This window comes from Mugil cephalus, chromosome 7, assembly GCF_022458985.1.
Source record: "Mugil cephalus isolate CIBA_MC_2020 chromosome 7, CIBA_Mcephalus_1.1, whole genome shotgun sequence".
In the NCBI taxonomy this organism is placed as follows: domain Eukaryota; kingdom Metazoa; phylum Chordata; class Actinopteri; order Mugiliformes; family Mugilidae; genus Mugil; species Mugil cephalus.
The window spans coordinates 8,373,668-8,393,967 of NC_061776.1; the positions used below are offsets into that span (position 1 = coordinate 8,373,668).

General features: G+C 38.8%; 1 protein-coding gene across 2 annotated transcripts; it reads left to right on the top strand.

Moving 5' to 3' along the window:
• The first annotated feature begins 152 nt into the window (after window positions 1-152).
• Window positions 153-20,094, top strand: apol1 (apolipoprotein L, 1). 2 transcript variants are annotated; one of them, XM_047590542.1, is made up of 35 exons: window positions 154-354; window positions 468-521; window positions 1,571-1,642; window positions 1,839-1,907; window positions 2,023-2,091; window positions 3,970-4,041; window positions 4,121-4,192; window positions 4,284-4,340; window positions 5,281-5,352; window positions 5,429-5,497; window positions 5,625-5,687; window positions 5,765-5,821; window positions 6,019-6,078; window positions 7,164-7,229; window positions 7,329-7,379; window positions 7,665-7,730; window positions 7,851-7,898; window positions 8,001-8,072; window positions 8,152-8,205; window positions 8,303-8,374; window positions 10,429-10,482; window positions 10,687-10,752; window positions 11,032-11,100; window positions 11,185-11,244; window positions 11,397-11,459; window positions 11,551-11,607; window positions 12,797-12,862; window positions 13,724-13,780; window positions 13,876-13,962; window positions 14,073-14,123; window positions 15,664-15,699; window positions 16,313-16,390; window positions 16,491-16,530; window positions 16,876-16,927; window positions 17,875-20,094. In XM_047590542.1, exons 1-35 carry the CDS (start codon window positions 352-354, stop codon window positions 18,830-18,832), a joined length of 3,012 nt encoding a protein of 1,003 aa, XP_047446498.1. In that variant the 5' UTR covers window positions 154-351; the 3' UTR covers window positions 18,833-20,094. The 2 variants fall into 2 exon arrangements, with proteins under 2 accessions (XP_047446499.1, XP_047446498.1); XM_047590543.1 differs by lacking the exon at window positions 10,429-10,482 and having other exon boundaries at window positions 153-354.
• The last annotated feature ends 206 nt before the right edge of the window (window positions 20,095-20,300 follow it).

The window sequence follows — 20,300 nt, forward strand, 5'->3', positions numbered from 1 at the left end:
CAGGTGAGTTAGCCACGCCCCTGGACCGCGGCGTACACAGGTAAGGGAAACAGAACTGGACCTACCAGTTTGTAAAAAGCAGGAGCTGCAGGAGTGTCCGCTTTAAGAAAATCCAGATCTGCTGTGGGAAGAGTCCAACCTCCTTTTTTTTTTTTTTTTTTTTCCAACAGAGGTGGAGATAGGAGCTTGAACTGCACAGTCCTGGCGAGTGAAAACAACCGAGAGTATCATCAACACAGGGAGGATTCAAACTCTCACCGAAGATTGGAACACTTATAACTACATTTATATTTATATACTATTAACGTCGGGATAATTTAACATTAAACTAGCTACAGAGCAGCTGGCTCAATGGTGAGTTAGCAATTTAAAAAAAAAAAAAAAAAAGCCGGCTGCAATGGCGAATGTGTTTTGAAATAGACGCGAAGTTAGAATTAACATACATTTATTAATTTATCTCTTGACAGGATCGGTACGATAACCTGGATTTGGATTTGGAATGTGAGGGAGGAGGTGTCTCTGTGAGTAACTTTACCAACTTTAACGCTTTGAGAGTTTGTTGTGAACCGGACCTTATCTCATGCTGTGCAGCTGAAACCTACTATAATGTAATTAAATGTACAGTGTGGTGCACATGTTCGTGGAGAAGTTTCACCTTTGTTGCCATTGTAGCGCAATGGAGTTGACTTTAACGTGAAGCAGTGACATTCAGCTTTAGTGAACACGGCCGGATAAATTTTCTAGGTTGCTCCGGGGTTAAAATGCGTCTAAGGGGCCCCTCAAACCCCCCCACAGCAAATTACATTTATATGATTAAATTATAAGACGTAATTTATTTATTACGAAGCTTATGAAGATACAGTACCTTCCAGATTCTGTACACACTTTAAACTCTCTGCTAAAAACATTTAACAATTCGTCTATTTCTGGCACAATGCTGCCTTTAATAGGAACCGGTGAACTTGTGGTTACATCACTGGGCTTGGACACCGCTCGTAAACTCTTTTGTCGAGCATTACGAGGCTGTTTAATGCCAGCGTGTTTACCTCATTCACCTGTAAATTCCACACGAACTCCAACGTCTTGTGGTATTCTCAACCTTGTAACTGGAAAATTTCAGCAAGGTCCTAGTTAATGTTTTCAGGAATAGCAAAGATGAGTGGAAAGTTGTAAGATATGTGTGGTATAGAATGGTCTTCGGTACTAAACAAGGGCCCCCAACAAGATGCAATGCACAAAATTAATTATTAAACAGATACTTATGCTACCTTTGCCTCTTAACGCAAAAAAAAATGTAGTATTAATTTATTATTAACTCCTTTTATGTAATATTTTAACGTGAAAATAAATTTCAAGTTTCAAGTCCGGTCGCTGAAACCAGATCCAGGTCATGGAATTCCAACATGAAGCCGGACTTTGAGTTGTGAACTAGAAAATACTCTGTTGCATCCTTAAAATTAAATAACTTTGTTGTTATAGAGGAGCATCTTTTTTTCCTCTTCAGTCCAGTAGTATGTGTTTGAGATGCATATTGGTTCCAATAAAATGTCTGTCTTCATTCCTCAAACAGCAAAAAGCAGCAATATTCGGCGGGATGTTCAAGAGATCATCCAAGGTTGTAGAACCATCCGTCCAAGCACAGGTGACATTGTGGTTTTAATATGAGAACTTTCTTAATTTTTAAGCTAAAAATGAGCAGCTAGAGTTAATAGAATCTCATCGACTGTCCTCTGTTTCTTTTGCTTTCGATACAACCATGCACCGTTCAGCAACAATGGATTTACAGCTCTGGATTCTGCATATATTCACAGAGACGTTTTTATGTTTATGTTTTACAGGACAGTTTATCAGTCAGCAGTGAACTTTCAAAGAGCGACGACAGTCTGACTGACAACAACAACACCAAGGTGAGACATTATTTCTGAGGGTTTTTTTTTAACCATTTCTGATGAAGTGGGAAAATATCGTCACAACAAATCTGTGTTTTCTGCATCTTGACTGACACGTTTCTTGATATTTCAGGACAAAGGAGGAGTCTTCAAAGGGATGTTTAAGAAGACGTCCAAATCTGCCAAAGAGGGTCAACCACAGGTTTGTAACGACGTCTCAAATTTACAGTCCTTTTAATTAATACATGTATTCGAGTTGCTGCTATCAACTCATTATACGTAGCAGATTATGATCTCTGCCTACAAAAGTTAGAAATACAAGCCAAGACAAAAGTAAACTAAAGCAACTTGAGGTCGAAGCTCTAAAAATCTCCCCCGGGTCACCCGTTAAACATGTCTGACAAGTCCGCATCTTTTCAAACAGGATCCAGTACACAAAGTTTTGATGTGAGTAAAAATATTTTGGCGGTTCCGGCATTTCGAGAGCCAGAAGTTGATTTATATTTAAGAGCTTTTGAACAAATAATCTCAGCACTCGACTGGCCAAGAGACATGTGGCCTGTTATTCGCTGAGCTGATGGGAATAATCCCAAGAGTGTGCCCTTTTTGTTAGAAGACAGTATGATGTGTTAACCTCCTGAGACCCTGCATTCTCATATGGGGACATCAAGTTTTAGGTTTTACTGCAGCTTGTTCTGCTTCATTTAAACCTGTTGTCCTCGTCAGTGGACACTTTAGTGAACGCCATCTAGTGATAGCAAAGGGTCAATGCAGATTTATGTTGGACACGTCCTGTCTTCTGTTCTGTCCTTATTGTCAGTCTTTGCTTGTTTTGGAGTGCTTTCTTTTTATTTTGGCCATTTTTGTTCATCTACTTATTTGTTATTTTTTATTTATTTTATTTTTTTTAGCTAAAGTTAGCCATACCGCCGCTAGTTAGCCGTCCCGCCGCTAGCTAACGTTAGCCTCCCGCCGCTAGCTAACGTTAGCCATCCCGCCGCTAGCTAACGTTAGCCTCCCGTGAAAGTGGGACGAGGAACAAAGCTCCATCAAATTCTACGATTAAAATGTATTTGCTTATGCTCATTAACATTTCTAGTTTGATATGACCCGCAAATTTAACAACTTTTTATCAATAGCAATGAGCTACAGCGTCGCTATTTAGCAAGTACTCATTTGAGGATGTTGGGACTTCATTGTCATTTCACAGCAATTTTCAGGTATTAAAATAAACAGTTTTATAGTTTGTCACACATTAGAGACTTTATTATAATATAAATAATGAAATGATCCCAGCGTCCACATATAAGAAGATTGTTTTTTCAAAAACTACCACTTCCTGTTGAAAGATGATGCTTTGTTTTTATACTTGTTAGGTCCCACTGATTCCAAGTAGTTTGGAAAAATTAAAAATGCAAAGCAAACAAAAGCTCACGTTTCAGAAGGTTAAACAAAAGGCCAAATTTTAGAAAAGGTTGGCTGAACTATTTCCTTGTGTTGTAAATACAATTAATGGAAACAGATGAATCATTTATGAGATTAATAACTACTTAACATTGACCTGTGTGCGTTATGTAACACGTGCATCCAATCAGTCACTCAAATTTTATTTGTATAGCTTTTTGCAATAACCAAATGCTACCCAGAGTGCTTTACATCAAAGCCATAAAACAAGACATTACCTGCTTTAAGTTGTGTTTAGTTTCAGTAAACTTTCCTCATTTTATTTATATACATTTATTTTTATATTATTTTTGTGTTGTACATTAATAAAATCACACATCTGTTTCCACCTGTGTTTTAATTACATTGTTAAATTATTTACATCTTCTCTGTGCATATTTTCTTTTTTTCCTCTAAGGGTTTTTTTTATTCATAATTGTTATTTAAATGTCTGTGTATATATGTGTGCCTTTAAGCCGGAGATCTCTGCAAAATTATGTTATGTTCTCATAGTAACAATAAATGGTAAATGGACTCGCTTTTATATATCGCTTTTCTACCTACTCAAAGGTACACTAAAGGAATCTTGATTCTTAAAACAACTGATATTATTATTATTATTATTGTGTGTTAACAGACCAGCCTCTCGTTGCAAAATCCTGAGCTGTCTGCCAGTAGTGACAGCTTAACAGACAACAAGCCATCCAAGGTCAGTTCACTTTCTTCTCTCTGATGTATATGTGAGTTTTCCTACTTACTCACTAAAGCCTTTTCTGTTTTCTCTTCAGGAGAAATCAGGTATGTTGGGGGGGATACTGAAACGACCTCCAAGACCAGGACCCGTCCGGAGGCCGTCACAGGTGAAGCTTAGTCCTCCACCACCCACATAATGAAATGTCCGAACCGAATACATCCAGTAAAAAGTCTGACAGATGATATTGTGTTCCTCAGGATCTACTGGAGGTGTCGGGCGTTAACGAGGGTCCGTCAGAGAACGGCAACGCGACGGTGAGTCCCTGCATCAATTCAAGAAAAGTTATTTTTACTCCACACAAAAAAACACACACACACATACATATATATTTATATATACACATATATATGTATATATTATGCATAAATTGTCCATCTGTTTGTCACATGATTTTTTTGGTTATTCTGTACAATAAATAATAATTGTTTCTTATCTGTTATATATTTGCCCCACACATAAAACCATGTGCGTATCTGTTTGTGGGGGGATTTTGTGGATGAGGAAATCAGGCACAGTAAAAATGTTACATAATTTGGGAAGAGGAATAAAGAGATGATTAGGAATAGGTACAGGAATGAAGAAGAGGTGTGTCAGCCACTTTAAATATTATTATTATTTAGCAGAGAAGAAGATTAATATTGACAAGGGGTGGAGCCAGATACGTGTGATGTTTCCCTCCGCTCTTCATCAAACATTACCAGTAACTTATGTTACTTATATAAGTATTTTTATTTTTCTGTCTTTTGTTTCTTTTTCTCTACAGATAATCGTCATGATTATTTTATTATCAACATATTTACATCTTTTCTACTAAGACAAATCTCTACCTGAGCAACGCTGTGTTCAGATGTTGTTGTCTTACACTGTGTTTTTATTCGATCAGATTATCATTTACACATACGAATGGTAAAATCTCATAAAAGAATACATCACTGAGGGCTTAGTCAGCGGCCTACACCATGTTGTTGACCCGCAGTGGCTGAGTTGAGCTCTGCTCTCTCAGTTTTTGTTTTTGTGTGTGTGTGTGTGTTTGGACAAGTGGAAACATGCGTGCATCAGCTGTTTGGAAGAAGGGCTGATGAGAAGGAAATGTGCGAACCGCTATAATCCCTGTCTGTGCATCAGGCAGCTGCAAAATACAAAGGACATGTTTAGTATTTTATTTTACTCAATAGTCATTTTTTTAATCTCCAGGAGTCAGGAGGGATGTTCAGTGGGATGTTTAAAAAGTCTCCAAAACCCTCTGGAGCGAGGGCTCAGTCTAAGGTATTTAACTATCCACACTTTTACATGTGTCTGCATGTAAACCAGCTCATAACAGGCTTCTGTTTCTCCCCTTCAGGAGGATTTGTCTGCACCCAGCAAGCTCTCAGGCAGCAGCGACAGCCTTTCTGAGAACAGCAACACTAAGGTAAAAACTGTCATGTCCATCAGTGTATAACCAAACATCCACATTTAAAACATCCACATTAATCCTCCACTTCTTTAGAGTTGTTTTCCAAACGTAGTTTTAATTTAATGTGACTCGTTCTCTTCGGGAGTCGGGAGGGAAGTTCAGTGGGATGTTTAAAAAGCTCTCAGGAGCCAAGACACAATCACAGGTAAGAGGTTTATAATCTTTGCACCTTGTTAACATATGAGCACGCGAATAATATTAACGAGTGGACAATCGTTTCAGGATGATTTGTCTGCATCCGGTGAGCTCTCAGGCAGCAGCGAACAGCTTTCTGAGAAGGTGAGATTTATTTCAGAATCAGGAAAGACTTTATTGCCAAGTATATTTGTACATACAGTGAATTTGTCTTGGCGCTGGTTGCATAAAAAATATGAAGAAAGATGAGATAAAATAAAATAATATATATCGTAAACAGGACAAAATAAATCTTTAATGAGGAAATCGTCATGAATGCTGATTCCATATTATTTTCTCAGGAGAAAGGAGGAATGTTTGGTGGTATGTTCAAAAAGAAAGTTGCCAAATCTCAGTCTCAGGTAAGATGCTTGTGGTCGTCAATCGTCAGTGGCTGTGTTTCCAAAATAAAAGCCTTATTTATGAAATTTCAAGCACAATTGCACTTTGTTTTTAGTTTTTTTTTTTTTTTTAATTCCCTTAAACAGTTTGTAGGTTTTCAGTCTTGCTCTGGGTCATGATATTTATTTTAGGTAGGTTTTTAATCCCAGTGGGTCTCCAATATTCCATGGATGAATCCGCCGTAGCATCATTCGCTGAGTTTCCATTACAGTTTTTCCACAAAATAAAAGCAACGTTTATGAAATTTTGATGAGGTACAATTGCGAATGAGGTGTAACTCTGGTAAAGTTTCACCGGATCCCATAATTCTCTTAAATTCTCGTCACTTTGAGAAAGATGAACTATAAATGAAGTGGTCACATGACCCCCTGCGCCATCTCCGATGATGTGTTTCCACTGCACTTTTATGATAAACTTTATGATAAACAGACATAATGATGTTTTTTTTTAAAAAATGTTCTATTTAAGTGTCACAGGATATTTTCAAGGCAACTTAGATCTACAGGTCTCCATCTCAGGGACACTATGAATACCCTCTGAAAGAAACGTTGCTTATTGACGTCAACAGTGAATAATGTGCTGATAAATATAACCTCTGTGTGCAAAGTAGCACCTGCTTCATGTTCACTGAGGAACAGGGAAGGTGGTTAAGGTTCCTCTTCGTTCTGGCATTGTGAGATAATTGCAGTATTTCCCTTTATACTTCGTTATTTCCACGAACTGCCTCCTCAGTTGGCATTTTGAAGTGACACTGAGCAGAAAGAAGAAGTATATTGATATGATGTTAATGCAGATATACAATAAAACACACACAACAACAAAAAAAAAGTGGCTTCACTCTTCAGAATCAGATGGGGTTTAAAATACTTTGTTCCGGTTTCCAGATACAGTAGATAGTAGTTTTTTGTTTTTTTTTTCTTGTATCCCCACACTGGTCTGGTGCTGGGTTTATTTGTGATGGTGATTAGCTGATTTCAAAATAAAACACTTGAGTCTTTTCTTATCGTAGTTGGTTCTGACTCTGTGCTGTTTTCCTGTGTGTTAGGATGATTTGTCCGTGGACAGTGAACTCTCATCCAGCAGCGACAATCTGACAGAAAAGTCTTCAAAGGTGAGTTGTAATCCCGCCTCTTGTCTTTACTGTCATCACATCAGCACATCAGTTATTCCTAAATTGAAAATCTAACCTTTACCCTTGTTGTATTCTCAGGGTGGAGTGACAGCGAAGATCCTGAAGAATCCTTTCACCTCCTCGTCTCAGGTTATTTTTCTTTATCAGTGAACGCTGCGTCATATCACATACTCTAATTATGTTATAGCTCCTGTTTATAATCACATTTAAGGCTCAAATCCATCTGTATAAATTATGTTAATTAGGGGCGGGTATTGGCAAAGACTGTATCACGATACTTGAGTCACGATACGATACGTTATTGCGATATATTGACATATTGGCATTATATTGTTAAGTTGCATTTCGTTGCTCTCTACCTGTACCTGTGTAATGACAATAAAGTTTAAACTAATCTAATTTTTATTCTATCAGGAGAAGGGAAAGACTGAAGACACAAATGAGAATAGCTCCTCAGCAGAGAAGCCCAAATCCAAACAGGTTGGTCGTCCCACCAAAGTTACTAAAATCCGGTTGTTTAAAAAAATAAATAAATAAAAACATGTTCAAACATATTAGCTGTCTGGAAATAGCATCTGAAACAAAACAATTTTTTTTCAGAACGGTTTCAGTGCAGTGATGAAGAGCACGTTCTACCCTGACAAACAGGTAATTACAGGTTGTTATTTCTCATCGCCCTATGAAAAGGAGAAACGTCAAGTACACAAATATATGTTATTTGTTTTTCACTAAAATGAGTTTGTTTTGCAGGAGAAAAGCTCCAACACCGATGACAATGAGGAGCCATCAGACAACGGAGACAGTCAGGCCAATCACAAACAGGTTTGTAACGTGTTTTATTGTGTGTTTTCACATCGTTATGATTTCTGATTGTCTTCTTCTTCTTTTGTCACATAATCAGAGTAAACTGGCCGGAGCGATGACGAAGCTGAATCCATTTAGAGCCGCAAACAAAGTAAGGAATGCTTTAAGAAAGGATAAATATTAAACAATATATATATAAATTAATTCAATCCGTCTGTCTCATAATGATTTCCATCTCCTCTGCTCAGTATGAGAAACAGGGCGACTCAGATGACGAGGATCCACCTGTGAGCAGCGAGAAGTCTTCAGGTCACAAACAGGTGCTTTTATATTCACTTCCTCTTTTTTTTCCACTGCGTTTGACGTAAATCATTTCACATTTAACTGGTTATTTTTATTCTTTTTTTTTTTTTTTTTAACCGCATGTTCACCAGCTGCCTGCATGTTTTTGTTCACGTTGGGTAGAAACCAACAGCAAATCGCCACGACCAGAATAAACAGTTATATGCGATTAATCAAGGCGGTCAGTGATGGTGCGTTCAATGTGTACTCAGTAGTCGGAATTTCAGAGTTCCGAGTTGGAATTTTCAACTGGAACGTCGTAGAATCCTCACTACCTCCCCTATAGATATATGACTACCCCCAAGTTGAGTTTCCAAGATGGCCGCCCGGTGTGAACACAATAATTAGAAGCTCGTGTAATATTACATTATTATCACTTCTGATTAGTTTTGCTGCATTAAATCAGTCGTACAGACGGTATTTTTCCACACACGCACGCTGAAATGCTGTTAGAGCGTATGTTTTTTAATGTGTTACATGGGAACTACAAAGCAATGTTGTGCTAACAACGGCTTAAAACAACAGACTGGTAAAACCAAAACATCGCAAAACACCATTGTGACAAACTGAAATTAAATTAAACAATCAAAACTTCTTTTATTTTCTTTTTTTTTAACTGAAATAAAGAAAAAAAAATACATCCAAAATGGGTTAACAGCATCTGACATTGTCAAATTAAGTAAATTGAATAATATGAGGAGAGACGGAGGATATATGAGAATATACACAACACTCAGAGTAGTCAAGTGCAAACTAAAGATAAGAAACACAACCCAATGAATAAAATCAGAGAGATCTACAGAAATACATATTATAACATGACACTTATATCAGAATCCACATTTAAGTCTTTAAGGTGTAGAGAGTCTAATGTGAGCATTAAAATGACCGGGAGCTGGATAATTAGGATCAGCACGTCTGATGGAACCCACCGTGGGTAGAAAAAGGAGAGTTCTTCCCAGGCCATGTCTGTTAACTTGTCCTGCCTGGTCTTGTTGAGATATATATTGATGTAACCTCGTGAGAAACAGCAGAATTTCAAATATGTGTAATCAGCTTCTGGCGCTGACTTGTTAGAAAGAGGTCAAAATCCAAATCTACACTCAATTACTGAAGGAGGAAATCTTGACAGAGAAAGAAATGGTAAAATGCTTGGAAAATAATTCAGAATTAGAAAACCTTCCAATGTGAATCATGTCAAACTGAGCTGTCTTAGGAGATGTGTCCAAATATCAGATGGAATCCAATGAACCTGAGATATTTGACTAATTGTTATTAGTTCAATGTCATTTCATGTATATACGTGTATATATCAAAGAAAAATCTGATGTAAATGAAATTATGTGTGTAAATTCATATGAATGCCAATAAATATTTGGTTTAAAAAAAAATACAAAACAGCATACATAGAAAAGAGTAGATTGTATAAAAGATAAATAAGGAAATTATTATTATGAAAGTATTGGCACATATACAACAAATATTGAATTGCACAGATAATTAAACAGTCTTATGGTGAAATTTTCATGATATCAGCAGTGGCTGATCAGGAGTGGTTAATTACATGCTCCCTGTGAATACCGAACTGATGGAGAGATTAAGTAGGGACCCCCTATCTACTATATGTGTTCTATATTAAACTCGACCTACTGCTATTTATCAATATACATTATTATTATAATCATCATTTTTCATTCAATATTAAGCTGTTCAAATAATACACAGGTTCAAATATTATTTTTTTTTTTTAAATTTCAAACATGGGAGACTGAACACGATCAAATATGCAGACTCGTGATTGGCTCAGCAGTGATAAGGGCGGGGCCTACTGTGTACAGGAGGACCCGCCTCCATTTATCCCTTTATTAAAATATGTTGGATTCATGTTGAAGTGTATTTAAAGAATTTTGAATTTGTGTAGGAAAATAAAAAAAAAAATATATATATAAAAACTGTCTAATCAACCAAAGATTTTACAACCCCCCCTCCCCGCATGTTTTAAATCTTCCTTCCGATGTGTCCTCCCTCTCAGAACGCCATGGCCGGAGCCATGTCCAAACTCAATCCATTCCGCTCTGCAAACAAAGTAAATACACTGTTAAGACTGTTTGGTGGTGGAGGTTGTGGTGAAGCCAGACAGTCAGTGGTGATGGGAGCATGAGACTGGTGACGGTGGGTGGTGGGTGGTGGGTGGTGACGTTCGATTTCTGCAAAAACTTTATGTCTTTATGTTAAAAAGCATTTGCTGCACAGGTTATCTACTTAACTTTATGTATTGTCACTTGTCCAGAAAGACACTGACGACACCGAGACACTCAAGGAGAATGAGAAAAAAGTGGAAGAGAAGCCAAAACCGGTCAGTCTATTTATTGCATCACTCATGAGTCATCAGTGACCGCACACATATACACACACACACACACACACATAAACACACAAACAGCTGATCAACTTCTGTCAAAAATACCCCTCTCCTCTCACGCTCCTCCTCTTCCTCAACTCCACCACATCCTCCTCCTTTTGTGCCTGCTTCTTCTAAAAACCTCCCCGTCCTCCCGCTCCGGCGCACTGACTGTCTCCGTGTGTGTCTCCGTGTGTGTCTCCGTGGGTGTCTCCGTGTGTGTGTCCTCGTCAGGTCAAAAGTAACATGAGCCAGCCGGAAAGGAAGGAAACGCCACCGGTTCCACGCAGACCGACCCAAGAGGTTCGCCAGCAGCAAACACGAATAACTAACTAACTAACTGCTCAGTGACGTGTGGTCTGATTGTGTTTGCTTGTTATATCGCAGGAGATGAAGGGGACGGCCACGTACGACAAAGTCAGATCAAGGAGAACCGAGGACAGTAAGGTACAGTTGTCAGATTTCTGTCGGTGTATCCCTGCTGTCCAGTTTCATTTTTAATGAAAGAGGCTTGTTTCTGAGATTAAATCTGATACACGTTGAAAAGAATCACATGATTTAGGGTTTTGTAACTACTATTTATATTCTGTCCCGTGCAGGATGTCGCCCCCAAAGAGAAGAAAGAGAAACCAACAGCAGTTCCCGTGGTTTCCTTGGAGGAGGTGAGCCGCCTGTGTTCAGGGTCCGGTTGTGACAGTTAAGATGTGTTTTGAGCCTTTCGTGGTTTAGGAAACTGATGTGGTTTGGTTTCAGGACATGAACAAAACTACAAGACATGATGTGAAAAAGCAGAAGAACAACAACCACCAGGTATTGACACATTTCCTTATATCAAGGACAAATATTAGAGTTTGATTATCAGCCCTCTGCAATGATGAAAGAAGTTTCTTTCTGACTGTGGTTATAATTATTATTCTTATTACAGTTAGAACTGCTCCTCCAGTAAAAGTGTGTTTAACTTGTTACTTTTTTTTGGATGCTTTAATTCCGTGTATAAACTAGCGCTGTCCAACATGAACCTTAATCAGATGTGATGAGGGAAGGTGAAGCATCATCTCTGTGTTTACGCCTTTAGTCTGAGGGTACGCACTGACGTCACTGCCACCTGAGGCCACGCCCCCTGTGTGGCATAAACATGGTGAAATTTATCGGTAAATACAGCGAGACCAGGAAAAATGTGGATTATCAAATCAAATTAAGGACAATTTAACTCAACAATGATCCATATGAACTACTATGGATTTGGAAAATTGGATTAGCCTCATTTTCCGTTAGTTTCGGTTAGTTTTAGGTCATTTCAGTTATGATAAATGTAGCTAAATAAAAGATGCTAACGCTAGCGGAGATTTACTGAGAAGTAACATTAGCCACACAAGTTAATGTAGCGTCTGACTGGACGTTAAAAGGACGACGAGGAGTGATCGCAAATATTCAGTTTATTGTTTCATTGTTATTTATCGTTGCAACTAAAATAGTTACTGTCGGCCGTAACTACACCAAAACAACAACAACCACAAACTTAACTGACAGCCCTGTCGAACGGAACTTAAGAAGTAACTTAAGTATGACTTCATCAAAACAACACAGCATAAATTAATATTACCCGACACTAAATGTGAACCACAACACCAGGTTTTGGTGCTTAGATTCCGGTTGTTTCTTCGTAATGCAGCGATCCATTCACTTCTCTTTTATTTGTCAGTCGGAGATTTCAGTAAAAATATATCTCTGACTGCTTTTCAAATCTCTTGGTGCAGTCAATCGTTCAACAGCTCTTCTTCTTTATTTATTTCTTTTAATTAATTTTACAATTTAGACACTATTAAAGCCTATGATTTTATTAATCTCCACGATAAACCGTCACTTTTTATCGCTCGGTGCCGTAACCATGGAGACTTCGCGGACTGTGACGTCACGTACATACTCTCTATAAGAGCTACTCTGATTTCAAACAGTTTCCAGTAGAAATAAATAATGATTGAATTTGCTGCGATTCCAGTCAGATGATGAAGGACTCAAGGAAGATGAATCTGCCGATGAGACGAACCCTCTAGAGAACAAAACAGTAAGTTTTTTTAAGGATTCATTATTAACTCTGAGGTTTAGTTTGAGCTGCAGAAGCTGTTGTCTTTTGTAAACGTCAAATAATCTGCACGTTGATTTGTGAAACCAACGTACGAAACCTTACATAAAGGTCAAGTGATTTTTTATCAGTGTTAAAGTTTCAGTGTGTGGTGTAAGGAAAGTATTCCTGGCACCTGTTCAGTCAGGATCTAACTTTTATAAGTTCCTGCTTCCTTCTTATCGGTTATTTCATGTCATGGCAGTGACAATCCAAACGACAAGTGCCTCCACCTCCAGGTCAACATCACCATGAGTTTCAACAGAGCTCATGTTTATTATGACTCACATGGAAAGTTTTTAAGCCCTAAACGCTCAGCATTCCTCTATTGTTTTCTGTCAGGTGGCTCTGTGAGTTGGTAAAATCATTGTATCGCATGATCTCATTGGTCATTTATGTCATACACTCATTCAAACTCATTTTAGCGCCTGAACCTGGATTTTTTTTTTTTTTTTTCATTTACCTTCCAGTCATTAGTTCCCTTTCCAGTGCTCCAGCCATTTTTCTTTTCAAACCAACAGCACTGTTCGCTAATAGCCATGAATTGAAGGGATCAAATTACTGAACATTATGGGATTTTTGAAATTATTGATCGGACAAATCTGAAAATTATCGTACGTCTGGTAAAGCTGGTTTGTATCTTTCATGCTGCTAACTGGAAACATGTGATCTCACCATGTTATTTTGTCAGGCTTTGACATTCATTTATGTTCAGGACTACTGCAGGAGCACATCCAGTATCTTTTACAACTTTACCAGGGTGAAATGTACTTATTTTTACTTGTCCCTGTGCCATTCTTACAGACCAACGAGAAAAAAACTAAGCGCCATAATCCATTTATGTCTCGTACTGCAGTCAAGGTAAAGGTTGGCCTACTGTTGTATTGTTTCATACAGATTTAACTGCTAAGCCAAGGCTCAAGACATTAATTAATTCCACTGTGATGTTTTATCAGGATGCGTCTGATGATGAAGGGCTGAAAGAAGAGTCTTCGTCCAAAGATGAAAACAAAGAAGAGGAGGGAAAAACCAAAACAGAGGAGGTCTCTTTTTTTTTTTTAATTTCCTCTATTTATCTGTAATTAATACATAAGGAAAATTCAGCATTCGACCTTTTCACTGTAACACTGATATTCTGCTTTTTTCTTTTTAGACAAAAGTCAAGAAACCCAAGAGACACAATCCCTTCATGCCTCGGGTCAAGGTAACATTCAGACATGTGACATGCACAGACTTGTTCTTGCTTTTAACAAGCCCTCCACTCGTTTCAGATAGTCTCTGCTTGTTATCCTGTGCTAAAGCGTTAAAAGAATCCAGATCAGTAGACTGACTTGAAGGCCACAAAGACGAACAGAACTTTTATTTCATTTATTTATCGACATTTTCTCATCAGTGTTGTTATACGATATCATTTCTGGCTTGTAGCTGTAAAAAAACAACACAAACTATCACAGAATGTGTCATGTGATGTCACATGAGCCACCGTGCTGTAGTTGGTTTGTTTATGAAAAGCTGTGCGTAAGCTGAGCACCATTATACCGTAACACAAAATTCTGCAGCTAATGCATCATTAGTATCGGCTGAAACACTCTCAAGAGAAGGTTTTGTAGAATGTACTGTGGTTTTTCTCTTTTTAATTGATTTAAGAGCAGCTCCTCAGCCTCATTTCACTCTACTCTGCCACTAGTTTTCCCTTCGGGGATGAATAAAGTAATCTATCTATCTATCTATCTAGTTCCATTTCCCAAATAAAAATACAAGCGTTAGTTCTTAAATTTCGATTAAGTACAATTTCTCTTTGTACGTGTTTCCATTGAAAAGTGTTGTGTGAATGAGTTGTAACTCTCATAAACTCTTACGTTATCCCATAATTATCTTAATTTCTCGTCTGGTCACATGACGCCCTGCTTCATCTCTGGTGATGGGGATTGCGAAAAAAGTGTTTCCATTGCATCAATACGTCTGGAAAAAAAACACCCCTCGAGAGCAGAAAACTGTTTTAGCTTTAGATATTTGAGAGGTTTTTCAAAATGTAGTTGTTTTTATTACCATTTTTATTACTATATTTAGGTTTTGCACATTTCTAGAGGGAATGGAAACACAGCAACTGATGCTGATGAACTGACCTGAAGCATGCAGGTGTTTGAGCGTAAACCAGAACCAGACTCTACAACCAGAGTTGGATTCTGCACAGATTAGTTTTGGAAATGTGCAAAACATTGTAACAGGGAATATGAAGTCACTTGTACAGCTCCAGAGCTACTTCAGAGCTCCTTGTTGTTAATTCTCTGACCTCTATTGGATTTAGATTCAGACTCATAGAACAAAGTGGCGGAGACTCGTGTCTGACGCATTACTTCAGAATTTCCCCACAAGTCAATGAGATGGGTTGAGCTCGCGTGACCGTAAAGATCATAGCATGTGATCTTCATACTCACCTGTCTTTTTTTTTTTTTTTTTAATCCGCGCCGCTGACTGAAAACATGTGATCTCGCCATGTTATTTTGGCTGGGTTAGTGAGTTTGCATAACTGAAATTCTACCGTCATGATCACGTCACCAACCAGTTACACAGCTGCAGAACACAAAACCTGAAGGAGAAGAAACTTTCGCTTGAATTATTTTGGTTGATTAGTGACTTTTTTCCTAACAAATTCTGAATTTGTCTAATAAAATTAAAAGCTGTCTTACAGCCTTTATATTGATGCCGTGTTTTAATGGTGTGTTTGTGTTCTTTGATTTCAGCCCAAAGTTGTTCAGATGCAAGATGATGAAGCAGAGGTAAAGAAAATAAAATGTTCACGGTTGTTTGTGTATTTGCCCACCAGAGACGTGATCTTACTCATTGTGTTTCTGGATTATAAAAGGCCTGTTATAGTCACCTATCCCCTCCTTTCCTCCACCCAGAAAACACCCTCTGTCCTCCAGTCATTTATAGACTGTGTCTCTAGGGTGTTCCCTCAGCTCCCAGCAGACTCCTCTAGTCAACGCGGTTTGTTTTTTTCTTCTCTTCAGCTGTTGACATGCGTCCCACCCCCACCTTGACACGGAGTTTGCATGTCCGTAGCATTGGAAGATGAGACTGAGATTAGGCTGCAATGTGCCCAGACTTGTTTCTCTGCTTCCCTTTTTTTTTTCCAACAAGGCCATGGAAGATTCTGTGTCTTTTTACTTCTGCAAAAAACAGCAGAAATATGGACGCACGCCCAGACTCCCTTTTACCATCACTTCCTTTTATCTGAGCTTTGAACAATGAAACTGAGGAAATGTGACACATGATAAGTTGTCTCAGCTGTCTCTTCAGCTACACTACACACCCAGCCTACATGAGAATAACATGAATGTTAATAGTGACACAGTAATATTAAGCTTTATTTACTTTGTGTTGTCTCAGAATGAAGGAGCAAACAGGTCTCTGTTTGACAAGCTGGATGATTTTCGTCTCGAGCCCTCTCAGCCTGAAGACAGTCAGGTTAGTGACTTTTTTATTTTTTTTTAATTTATTTAAAACAGCCTGCGTCTTCCTAGTTTCAGTAGCCACCATTAACATGTCATGTAACGGTGTCTTTCAGGATGTGGAGAATCTCATGGACTGGTGGAACACAGTGGAGCGTAAGTTTTAGACGAAATGTTTGTCACTTTTGAGAACTCATCAGATCAGGACACCCCTATTTTGGTTTTAGACATCAGTGCCAATGACACACCACACAAAGCCAGACAAATTATTAAACTATCTGACAAGTTTGGGTTGGAAGGACCTGACTATTCTGCACAGAGCCCATTAAACACCTATGAACCTATGAATGAATAAGCTGAAAACTACAAAACGAACCTTGTGAATGTCGGCTGAGTGGGGAAAATGCCCACTGCTAGGTTGTCTTGATGACCACATACTTTTAGTCCTATGATGCATGTAACACAATGAATAATCATTGTTTATTACTTTTACTTTGTCAGAATGGGAAGACGTATCTCAAGATGATGACATGACAGAAAAAGAAGAGGCCAAGTAAGTAAACTTTCTTTTTGCTCAGGTTTTTAAATCTCTGCATCTTAAAGGTCCACTATCTAGACTCCAGTAGAGTCAGAACAGTGAATTCATTATTAAAACTGGATAAGATTTTACAATCCCATGTGCCAAGATCCCAGGCAAAACACATTTAGGAGCCCAGTCCAACTGAAAGCCGACCAGCAGGCTAGCAATGAGCTACCAGCTAGCAACCAACTAGAAGACACCAGCTAACTAGCCTAGCCAACGGCAGTAGGCAGTATGCCGCACATCATTGGTGTTTTCTAGTGAATAATAACATTTAGAAAAGGAGATGTATTTTAACTTATTCTATAAAATAAGTTGGCTAAAATATGTGCATATATGTGATTTATTTTTATTTTTAGAATGCAGCATCAGCATCTGGATCTCAGTTTTTCCACAATCCATCCCAACCTACTTCTAATTAGCTAGGGATGTTAGTTTAATAAGAGGAAAGCTGCGTTACTCTCATTCCATTGGCAGGCAAAATTAATTGACTGCCTGCATCAATTTTTTTTTTCTAAATGTTAGACCGGAGATCCGGCACGGTGCTGGATACTTTAAGCCATGTGTCAATATCGTGAGCAGCATATGATATTTCAAAATTTGGGGTCAATAAAACCACCATTATCTGCTCCAAAAGGCATTAAAGAAAGGAAACTGGACTTGTAGAACGTCTTGAAGGCGTTTTGCCACTCATCCGCGTAGCTTCTTCAGTTCTAAGGGGCAAGTTGAGGTTTAAAAAAAAACACTGTGGGGGAAAAACCCATCAGAAACATGCTTGACATGTTTCTGTAATAACCAGAAACTGCCGTCACCATTATCTGTGTCCTTTACTAGTGGTAAATGAGATGAATGGCCTTTTAAGATGGAGTGATCTATCATCTCAGACTTTGCTGTGTACTCTAAATTCCTCTTTTTTTCAGGGCATTCGCTTTGACTGCAGAAAAAGTTCAGAAGGGCATCCGTGTCTTCAACAAACTGTTCTCAGAGCGCGCTGAGAGCCTCTGGCAGCACGTCATCGACCTCAACAGCATCGCAGACGGCCTGGACAAGTTCAACAAGAAGACAAAGATCGCTCAAATCACCGGCGGCTCCACCAGCGCCATCGGAGGCGTCGCCACGATCGCCGGCTTCGCCCTGGCCCCTGTCACCATGGGAACCTCCTTGATCGTGACGGCGGTGGGATTGGGCGTCGCCGCGGCAGGTGGTCTGACGTCGGCAGGTGCCGGTATCTCCAACCAGGTCAACAACTCCATGGACCGCAAGAAGGTGGAGAAGATCGTGGAGGACTACCAGGAGAAGATACTGGACCTCAACAAGTGCCTGAAGTTCATCAAGCAGGGTATCGAGAACCTGCGCAAGTTCGACCTCATCAAGATGAAAAAACATGCATACAACCAGGACTTCCCTGTGCTCAGTACCAGCTTCTATGAAGACGGTGCCATGGCAGGAAAGGCGATCCTCATCAACGCCAACGAGATCATGCGCGTGGTGCAGATTGCTAACGTGGCAGGCAGCACGGCGGCCAGAGCGGTCCAGATCGCCAGTATGGCCACCGGCGTGCTCACCGGACTCTTCGTAGGGATGGACATCTACTTTGTGGCCAAAGACTCCAAAGAACTCAAGAAAGGGGCAAAGTCGGAGTTTGCTTCTAAAATCAGGGAGGTGGCCACGCAGCTGCACGACGGTCTGGTGGAGCTGAACTCGATCCGGGAGGAGCTGCAGTCCACCCAACCAGAAAACAGGAAGAGCAGCGAATCAGAAGCCGTGGACACTGAGAAGAACGTGAAAGATGACAAGTACGAGAGTTCGGATGAAGATGAAATCGATCGCATTAAAAAGGCCATCAAACAGGACATTGAGAACCGGGAATATGTTTGACACATGACATCCCGCTTATTATTAAGTTTTGTTTGTTTGTGCTTTTTAAAATAAGGATAGATTGAAACATTCAGATGAATGTGTTTTTGAGTGTATGGAAGTGTATGGAAACTGAAATATCATCTTAAAATTTCATCAACATTTACAGTACTCCGGTAGGAAGTAAGGCATTGTATCATAACTGCTTCTTGGGTATCTGTGCCACTTGGTGAAAGGTTTCGAGAAAATGGGATTCAGATTTAATAATATTTTTCAATAGCAACAATTAAATGGGAGCAGTAGCATTAGTCAGTTTTAATATGTTGTTTGTCAGGATTAAAACTATTTCCTGACGTCCTGTACTTGAGGGAAATGAACGCGACATTTTAAAGTTAGGGTGATCAGATATGTAAAGATTGTGACTTATAAAAAATTGACCTAAATACTTTCTTTTAGTTTGTAGCTTGTTTCAAATTTGTGATTCTCTAGAGTTAGGGCTGCCCAAATCCACTGTCTAAACAGGAAGTCCCAATCCTTTGTAAATGCAGTGTAGTTTAGGTTTAGGGTGAGTAGGAAATATCTGGTTAAACTAAACTAAACAATGTTATATCGGTATGTAGTTCTACTGTTTTAGACTCTTTTGTAGCATATTGTGTTAATTGCCAGTTAACATAATGTTTTCTAAACTAACTCTAAAACTTCTCAGTCTGAACTGTCTAAGCCGGTCACATGTTAGCAAGCTAACGTTAGCTCTGTTGGCTGGTTCCACTAGCTAAGCTACTGTTTAATCAAGTTACTGACTGTAAATATAATTGTAGCAACTAATATAGATATGATGAATGGTTTTTGTGGAGCCACATGGATTAAACCAGTTATGTGTTTACTATTAATATGAACAGCTGTGCAGTCCAGGCTGCATGTGAGGAAGACACAATTTGCCAAATGTTTTTTTTTTTTTCTACAGAGTTAGCCGTTTGGTTTTCATTAACATTTCCTCTCTGATGAGGTGTTTTAATGGTTTTCGTGGTGTAAAACAGTCCATTGTTTGATAACTGGAATGACAGGGTGGTGAAAAACCAATCTGATTCCTGGGAAAAACCGTTGCCGATTTCATTTGAGAATCAAAGGTTCGATAGTGTCAACGCTATAGTCTCTTTAGGGACAGTCATATTTATTTTCCTTTTTTGTCGTGGGTGAAGTTGATCATTCAACAGTACCATTCCTGTGCAATATATTTTCACTGTGTAATAAATGTAAATATTAAATTAAAGGCCTGAGAAACATTTTCTGTCAATGTTTTGTTTCTTTATACAAGTGGACAAACACTTAATTTCCTTCTACCCACAACACGAGCCACCGTACAGTTGGTTAGTTGCTATTTACCCAGTGAATACCAAGATAAGCTTGTTTAAAGTGTCCCGCTCTGTTTGCTTCTCTTAAGAGATTTCCATGACAAATGTAGGTAAGTTTTAGACTAACTGTACTGTAG

Excerpts from the sequence above, each read along its gene's own strand:
- apol1 (XM_047590542.1), top strand. Across the intron at positions 11,608-12,796 it reads AGAAGAACAACAACCACCAG|TCAGATGATGAAGGACTCAA; the intron begins GTATTGACACAT and ends CTGCGATTCCAG. Across the intron at positions 16,928-17,874 it reads ACAGAAAAAGAAGAGGCCAA|GGCATTCGCTTTGACTGCAG; the intron begins GTAAGTAAACTT and ends TCTTTTTTTCAG.